Source organism: Rattus norvegicus, chromosome 1, assembly GCF_021556685.1.
Source record: "Rattus norvegicus strain SHRSP/BbbUtx chromosome 1, alternate assembly SHRSP_T2T, whole genome shotgun sequence".
Lineage (NCBI taxonomy): Eukaryota > Metazoa > Chordata > Mammalia > Rodentia > Muridae > Rattus > Rattus norvegicus.
In genome coordinates, this window is record NC_141534.1 from 207,392,909 (window position 1) to 207,401,837 (window position 8,929).

At 48.7% G+C, this 8,929-nt stretch overlaps 1 protein-coding gene across 4 annotated transcripts in view; it reads right to left on the bottom strand.

Annotated features, from left to right (window-relative positions):
* The window catches only part of Cfap46 (cilia and flagella associated protein 46), a 79,515-nt gene extending 79,273 nt beyond the window's left edge, over nt 1-242 (bottom strand). For 3 of the 4 annotated variants that reach the window (XR_015636609.1, XM_087583143.1, XM_087583152.1), the window contains exon 1: nt 139-220. Coding sequence is in view for 3 of the 4 variants with exons in the window: in XM_087583143.1 (XP_087439269.1) it covers nt 139-187 (49 nt within the window). In the remaining variant the exon portion in view is untranslated. 4 annotated transcript variants of the gene reach the window in all.
* Between the last annotated feature and the right edge of the window lie 8,687 nt (nt 243-8,929).

Here is an 8,929-nt window from a genome sequence, read left to right on the forward strand (position 1 = left end):
GGCTACCCACAGCCCTCCCAATTCAGCAACTAAGCCAGGGCCAACAATTGTATCCACCGCATCGCATCAAGGGAGGACTTCTGTGCCACTCTACATGGGTCAAGGGGTTCCCATCAGCAAAGCTAGGGTGAGACCCACCTTGTTGGTTCCGGGCACGGGCCAGTTCCTGCGTGATGACCAGGTCCATGGCGCTGGAGGCCTACAGCTAGACTGCTCCACTGCTGGACCAGTAGCGGTTGCCTAGAGACGGTCCCAGACCAAGGACGCGGGAGCTCGGGGCGGGGCGACACTTGAAGGGTCCGTGACGCCGAGAGTAGGGAGGGGAAGGGGGCGGAGAAGTAGGCAACAAGCGGGCGGAGCGGGACTGGTGGACACGGAGGCCAGGTCAAGAACTCTTGAGTGTTGAATTGGCACCCACAGCACCCACACCATGCTTTCTTCACTTTTTTTGTCAGGCTGCGCTCACCTCCCATCCATCCACCCATGTTTCTGTGTCCCGCTCTGTTGCGGCAGAGAAAGACAAGAGAACTCCACAAAACCTCCCTGCTCCGTGTGAGCGCGGGTTGGACAGATGCCCGAGGGGTGGGGGTGGGGGATGGAAGTTGCCTACTAGAGTAGGAAGGAGGGTTGCTGGGTACCAGCAGGTCAGGGAAGTTACCAGCCTGAGAAGGCGTCCCCCTTTCTATCTTCAAGTGCCACATGTGGCGGGTCTACGTGTGACATTATCTAAAGGATCTGAGGAGTGAAGACTGCCTGGGCCAGAAGCCTTGGAATTGGAGCGGTTCTGGGATCAGGGAGGGTGAGGGAACGCCTTCCACGCTCTAGGGCCCTTGTCCGAGGACCTCTCTTAGAGATGACTTTCATTAAGACATAGTAATCTTGGAGGTCCAAGCTGGGACATGTGCTTCATTAGCTGAGAAGCAATGGTCGGTGGGCAGCGATGGAGACCCCTGGGGCAGCAGATGGACAGCAGGTTAGCAGGCTCATAGGCAAAGACAAAACTGACTCTAGTTACCTAAATAAAAGTTTAGAACGGAGTGCAGAAGGACACACGTGTATACAAAAGTTAAGGAAGGAAAAATCCGCAGTCCCCAAGGCCACGCCCCCAGTGACCTACTTCTTCTAGCTTGGCCCCACCTCCAAAGGAAAACAGAGCCTCTCAAAATAGCGCCACCTGCTGGGACTATGAGTCAGCACACGAGCCCGTGAGACCTTAGCAGGTGCAAACTGGAAAAGCAAGCACAGGGAGAAACAGACAAATCTTTTCAGAGTCTTTGATCTTTTAAAGGAGGCTGTTAGGAAAATGAAAAGGTAGGCTACAGGTTAAGGGAAAACATCCACAATAAAATCTGATATAAGACCTATGTCTAAATTACATAATAGTTCAATGGATAAATCACAGACAAGTTTAGAAGATGCTAAAGACTTGGATATACACTTGACATTGTGAGCTACTTGACTACCCAGTGAGCACAGAATGAGTGCTGACGTTGTTGGTAATCAGAGAAACAACACAAAGAAATGCCTCCCACATTCAAACCCATCAGTGAGGCTAAAATCAAGAAGCATGATAGTGGGCCTGGTGGGGACAAGCAGCTGCATGTGCCACACAGCTGGTGGGGATAAAATGACAATCACTGGGAAACTGGAAGCTCTAAGTAACCTGAAGCATGTACTTGACTCATGACCCAGAAATTCTCCTCCTAGGTGCTTGCCCCAAGGGTTGAATGAGTCTACCCTCTGAAATCCTGGGGAGGAAGGGAGGGGGAGGAAGGGAGAGGGAGCAAGGAAGGGAGGGAGGGAGGGAGAGAGGGGAGAGAGGAGAGAGAGAGAGAGAGAGAGAGAGAGAGAGAGAGAGAGAGAGAGAGAGAGAGAGAGAGAGAGAGAATGAATTTGTTCATGGCTGCTTTGTTCATGATAGCCTAAGGCTCAATGACCCAGATAGCCAACAAAGCCTTCAATAAAGATGGTCAGTCACACAAGGGGCAGTGGCTCAGCATTAAACGGTGAACCTGCAGGCCACAATCCATGATGAGTTCTGGTAATGTGGAACAGTGGACATATGTGTGAGTGTGTGTGTGTGAGTGTGTGTATGTGTGTGTTGTGTATGTATGTGCGTGAGTGTGTCTGGTGTGTGGTGTGAGTGTTCGTGTGTGTGTGGTGTGTGTGTGGTGTGAGTGTGTGTGGTGTGAGTGTGTGTGTGGTGTGTGAGAATGTTGTTGGAGAGCCATGAAGGTTTCTCACTGAGAGGCTGGGGTGTTATGTTCAGACCTACTGTCAGGAATTGATGGTGAAATTCCATCAATTGGCTTGGGGCTGGACACAGGTAGTGCATGTTCACCAGGGACATCTTGGTTTATGTTCATTTTTTCTTCTGTGCTGGAACCAAAGAAAACACAAAGTCCCCGAGGTCCAGTAAGGAACTCTACCTGGATGGAGGTGCCACAGGACTGGAGCTCTCTCTGGGTCCTGGGCAGGTTATGGGGGTCAAAGGGTGAGATGTCTACCACAGAAGTTTTGCCCTGGGAAGATGAGACATCTTTTCGGTACTTTCTTACTTTCCAGAACTTGAGGGTGCCTAGGGTAAGGTCTGTTGTCCCCTGAAGAATGGAGGGCACATGCATGGGGTTTACTGGGGGGTCATGGCTCCAGTTGCTACCCTGTATCATGGGAGTTTTATCTTTTATATGGTCCACCTGAGAGGAGATCGGAATTCAATTCTGCAGTGTGGCTTCTACTGAATGTGGGTCTTGTTTGCACTTTCATGAGGTAGAAAATCCCAAGGACCATCTGTGTGGGGGTGTGAAATAAAATGGAGTATGCCTGATATAATTTTGAAGCATAAATGTCATACATACTTTTTCAAGGGTCCCAGTGCAGTATTCCACCTTGGAAGTATCCGCCTTGAGTCTCTCCACTCCAAAGACAACCCTGATGGCGTCTTTGTTTGTGAAGATTCTCTTTAGTGTGTATACAGCAGTAAATATAAAGATATTTACTTTCACCAAGAAAACATCGCTCAAGCATTATGTAGTAAGCTCTCCCTCCCCAAAACCAAACACATTAAATATTAAAACTCATTTTTTCCTGGTTACATTGTAGCTATAAATATGAAGAATGTGACACAAAATATTTTTTTACTTGCTAGATGTGTTTCATTTTGCCAAGACCACTCAGGTCGCTGATTCCAAGAGTATGGTATGGTGGGGTTCATTATGTCATCTTTGTAGCAGATGCCACCCACTGTCTTCTGTCTGTAGAAGTGCTGGGGACAGAGCTGTGTCGCCTGGCTGACTGCAGGGAGCCTCCTGAGATTGGGGTTTGCTAGTTTTTATTCAAGTTGTTCAGACTCCTGAGTCTCAGATGCCCAGGTGACACTGGCACCCACTTACAGCAGAAAGTCCTTAAGGCCCTTCCAGGCGGCACTGAGCTCAGTATCCTAACAGGAAGACAGTCACCAGCCTTTCTGATTTGAAACATAGTTTTCCTTCCCCAAGGGGGACATTCCCACCTCTTTTGTACACAGCTGGGTGTCCCCAACTGACTCACCTTGGGCAGTACTTCATCACGGGCTGGATGACCTCGGGGCAGTCTGGAGATGTGGACGCAGGATCTGGGTCCTGCATCAGATAATGGGCATGGAGGGGGTGTTTAGCCAGTCAGTGGGACCTTCAAGTCTTCTGAGTGTGTTGAGTGCACATGTGTATGTGACTGTGCGAATCAATGGTGCGCGTGTGAGAGTGTGGGAATATGACTGTGAGTTTTACATGCGTGTGAATGTGATTGTGTTGATGTGTGACTGTAGATGTGTGAACCGTGTAAAGTGTACGAATGTCGAGCGAGTAATGACTATGAACACAGTATGTGAATGCATGCAGTGTATAACGTAGGCGTCCACAAGTGTGACTATGAGAGTGTATATACTCTGGGTAGTGGGCAGAGAATCAGTGCAGAAAGCCCTGCCCCTCTCCAAACCAAGCCTCCCTCACCAGGAGGAGGAGCCTGATGCCTTTTGGCAGTGCAAGGGGAGCACCGAGCAGGAGGGGGTGCCCACTTATCTTCCATTTTCACCTTTCTCAAGGAACAAGCCCAGAACATGGAGAACACATTGCCTCCCTGGGCAGAAGCATTCCTTGTGGGACATAGTGGGACTCGGTACCCCACTTGTAAACAGAGTGAATCATTACAACATTCTATCCAGAAACCCAAGCTCCTTCGAATGCCAACACCCTCAGCCTCCCAGTATGCCTAGGGTCTCAGCATCCCTTTTCTAATTTTCAACATCTCCAGCATCCCAGTGTCTCCAGCACCCCTAACACCCACCATCCAACCACACAACATCCCTGACATTTGGTATCTCTGATGCCCTAACACCTGGTATCCCCAGCATCCTGAGTACCTAGGGTGCCTCTAACACTGCAAACGTCTCAGAATCACCAGGAAAATTGTCCTTTTGACTTCTGCCACCTCCTGTATTTCAACTGGGTCTTTCTCCATTGATCAAACTTGTCCCTTTCATCCCTGCTTTGTCAGTACCCGTTCACAAAGGAATGTGCGCAAACAGGCCACAGAAACCCTCTACTGCTCCTCCATCTCCAGTGGGCCCACCACCCTCCTGGGCCATAGGGTGTTAGTTAAACATGGTACCACATGATGAATCTTTTTAGGTCTGTGCAAGCATATGTACAGATTTTATGGAAATGCTAAAAAAGCATATTCATTATTTAGCTGACATTTAGATTTTACTTGGCTTCCTGTGTTTTCATTTGATAGTGTGCAACTGTCATCCGGTGCCTCTCGCCTCATCTCTGCACCCTACAGTCACAGTATGGCTCGGGTGATGTGCACATCTAATTTGTCCTTGTTCACAGAAGTGGTGGTACATCACAACCTGTTTCCCTCACTTTCTTCCACCTAAGTGCCGTCCATTCACTCAGCATCATTGACCCCCGGCCCATGTGGCAGCTGTGGCCACTGCGGACGGGGGTTCCTAAGCTTCAGCATGGAGATACTCTGAGCAACATAGCCTGGTGGGAAACAGTCACCTGCATCACAGGATGGGGAATGGAACTAGGTTTCAGAAGCATTGTCTTCCCACCTGGGTTATAGCAACTCCAAATGTTGCAGACTTCCCGAATGTTGCAGTTGTATCATTGGGGGAGAACTGTAACAGAAACCTTCAGCTTGTTTCCATATCTTTCATCTATTTAAAAAAAAACTTTTTATTGGTTCTTTGAGTTTTACATTATGCAACCCAGTCCAGCTCATCTCCCTGCTCCCTCATATCTGCCCTTCACTCTTACAGTCTTCCATCCAAAATAAACACACACACACACACACACACACACACACACACACACACACACACCACCACCACCACCACCACCACCACCACCACCAACAACAACAACAACAACAACAACAACAACAACAACAACAAAAGTATAGAAAATAGCTCACCATGGAAGCTGTAGTGTGTCACAGTGTATCCCACAGTATGCCCCTCTGTTCACACATCTCCACTTGCAAATGTTCATTGCAGTGAGTCCTTAGTATGATTCAATACCTTTGGCTTCTGTGACACCATCAATATTGGATCCTCTTTCAGACTCCTCCCGGTTATAGCGTTGTTGCTCTGTGGCATGGAGATCCTGCAGCTTCAGACTGGCCGGTTCATTCATCTCACCCATTCACAGATGATATAGATGTGGGGCTGGGCCAATTGAGAGGCCTGGATCTGTTTTCCAATGCCACCATCAGCAGGCGGCAGGGTCAGGTCTCCTGCTGTCATGCCATCAGGGTCCCCCTCACCTGTTCCCATGCTCCAGAGCCAGCTCCACTGTGCTGCCCAGTGCTACCAAGTGCTGCAGCCTGTGAGGGGCTGGGCCAGCTCTCCTGCCCCTAGGGCCAGCTCTCCTGCTCTTACACTGTTGGGGCTGGCTCACCCTTGCCTTGGCCACCAGGCCCAGCTCCACTGTGTTGCCCAGGGCTAAGGATCTCCCTTTCATGACCCCAGGGCCAGCACTCCCAGCTCTGCAGGTGGGGAGGGGAAAGGGGGTATCATGGCGGCACCCATGATTCTTCACTCCAGACTAGTGGAAGGGCCAGCTCTCCTGTCCTCTCGCCCTTGGGATAGTTCACCTGCACACATCCCACCCATCCCCCGACACACACACACACACACACACACACACACACACACACACACACAAACACACACACATCAGGACCAGCTTCATTGTGCTGTCCAGATGAGTCAGGACCTACTCAGTGAGGGATAGGGACAGCTCATTCTCTCTCATGACCCCCAGGGTCAGTTCTCACAAATGCTGCAGGTGGTGATGGGAGCAGGGCAGCATTACCCCTACAGCCATACCACCTCATGACAGACAAGTGATGGAGTCATCTCTTCCGCACTCTTGCCCTCAGGTCTGGCTCACCTGCACCCCCATCACCAAGGTCAGCTCCGTTGTGTTGTTCAGGTGAGGTATAGGACCTGCTCTCCAGAATGTTGTAGCTGGTGAGAGGAAGGGTGAGTTCTCCTGAGCTCATAACACTGTGGACAGTTTTCACAGGTTAGCAGGAAGCAAACTCCCCAATCCTTTGGCTTTTATGATCTCTCTCTGGCCCCTCTTCCACACTGTCCCCCTAGTCTTAGGTGTGGGAATTATTCTGTAGATACATTTGTTGAGACTGGGTTTCATGACTTTGCATTTCATTTGGGTGTGGTCTTCTGTAACTATCTGTGTCTGTTGCAAAGAGAAGTTTCCCTGATGAAGGGTGAGGACCACACTTACCTGTGGGTCTAAAGCAAGTATTTAGAATGTAGGTAGGGACTGTGCTGGTTAGTAAAGTAGTGGATATAGTTTCTCATCTAAGATCCATGACGTTACTAACCCTGGCTAGTTAGCTAGGTTTCCAGTAGCAGGCATGATTTCTGTCCTGTTAAGCAGCTTTTAAGTCCAATTAGACATCTGATGTCAATCATCATGATATGCATGCCACTATCGTACCCTCAGCGTTATCGTGGCCTGCTGGTTGTCATTTGTGGTTCATAGACATCATAGCTGGGTAGAACTGTTTCTGCGTCCCTTCTTTGGAAACTTGCATGGTGTACGTTGTGGTGGTTTAAATAGGTAGACTCCCCATAGAATCATGTGTTTAAATGCTTGGTCCAAATGGAATGGTACTATTGGGAGGTATGGCCTTGTTGGAGGAAGTGTGTCACTGAGAATGTGGGCTTTGAAGTCTCATGTGCTCAAGTGAGGCTTAGCATAGCAGTCCCCTTCTGTCACTTGTGGATCAAGATGCGGAACTCTCAGTTCCTTCCACAGCACCATGTCTACCTGCACACTGCCATGCTTCCTGAAATGATGATAATGGACTAAACCTCTGAAACTGTAAGCCAGCCTCAACTAAATGTTTTCCCTTATAAGAGTTTCTGTGGTCATGGTGTCTCTTGATGACAATAAAACCCTGACATGTGTCTTCCTGTACTGTGAGAGCCATTTCTCAGGAGGCATTGAGTTCATTTCCAGCGCAAGGGCCTCTGAGCCCTGTTGGAAGCGCATGGTGTCTTCAGTGACAGGGGCTCTCCTTCCACCCCTGGTCTCTCATCTATTTCAGGGAGTAAAATCTTTTCCTCTTCCTTCCTAGGATTAGTGTCTTGAGGCCTGGAATTAAACCAGCAAACAACACAGTAGCAGGATACAAATTTTATTTGATGTCAATATTTTAATTTTTGTGTGTACGTAAGGGTCTCCAGAGAAGGAAAGGAAACACGAGGTGGCACAAAAGACGGAGGAAAGAGGTCCCAGGGAATAAGTATGTAGAAGGAGATTTAGCTCAGTGGTAGAGCGCTTGCCTAGCAAGCGCAGCCCAGCTCCGAAAAAAAGAAAAAAGATAAAAGGTTGTTTCAAATTGTTTATTGTTTGCAGTCAGCTGGCTGCTGTGCACCAGGGTGAGATAGGAGTGGGTGGGGCTTTCCCTACACCCATTCCCCAGGTTCCTTTTGTGCACCTTAATTTTCTAGACAAAGAGGCACACTTTGATCTTGTCTGTCTGTCTGTCTGTCTGTCTGTCTGTCTGTCTGTCTATCAAGGAGTTTGCATCCAAGTTGTAGTATTGCCAGCCCCTGTGCATCTAAACTTTGTCAACATCGCTTACCTCCCTCCTCCCCTCTCCTCCCAGTGAAGTATTGATTTCTGTTTCCTCTGACAAGGAACAACCTGGCTGTTTCCTCACACCCAGTCTACACAGGTTGCTGTCAAATTTTCTGTGCCTCACTAGTGTGATGGGGAATGTGTTTTCTCCTCGAGTTCTGACTTGCATTTGTTTGAACTAATCCCAGCATGTCTCTGTGTGTGTTGGCTGTTCCCTTTTCTGTCAGCTGGTCACTGTGTTCTACAGTTATTTCCATTAGGCTCCTGGCAAGTTTAGGTGACTGCCAGGAGCATTAGATGCTAAGGAAATCACCACCTTGTGATATTAATTCAAGATGTGTCTCATGCTTTGTTGTTGTTTTTCTTTGATTTTGTTTACTTGGATTTGTGTCAGCCAGAATTTTATTTTATTTTTTTAACACTTTTTTTTCTTTTTTTTTTCCCCCTGGGGCTGGGGACCGAACCCAGGACCTTGCGCTTCCTAGGCAAGCGCTCTACCACTGAGCCAAATCCCCAACCCCCAGAATTTTAAAAAAATCAAATGGAGTTCATCTGGCTGTTTCTGTCTCCCCAGGAAGAACTGCCTGGTTTCAACCCTCCAGGCAAACTCCTGCTGCCCTCCCATACCTCAGGGATTCTTAGGTCTTTGACAAACCAGTTGATTTATGGGTGAGGAGCAAGCCAAGGCCCTCTCCCCCATTTGCTGTCCTGGCAGGTCTTCTCTGGTTTCTCTCAGGGTCTCTATGGAAGGTTTACACACCCTGTCA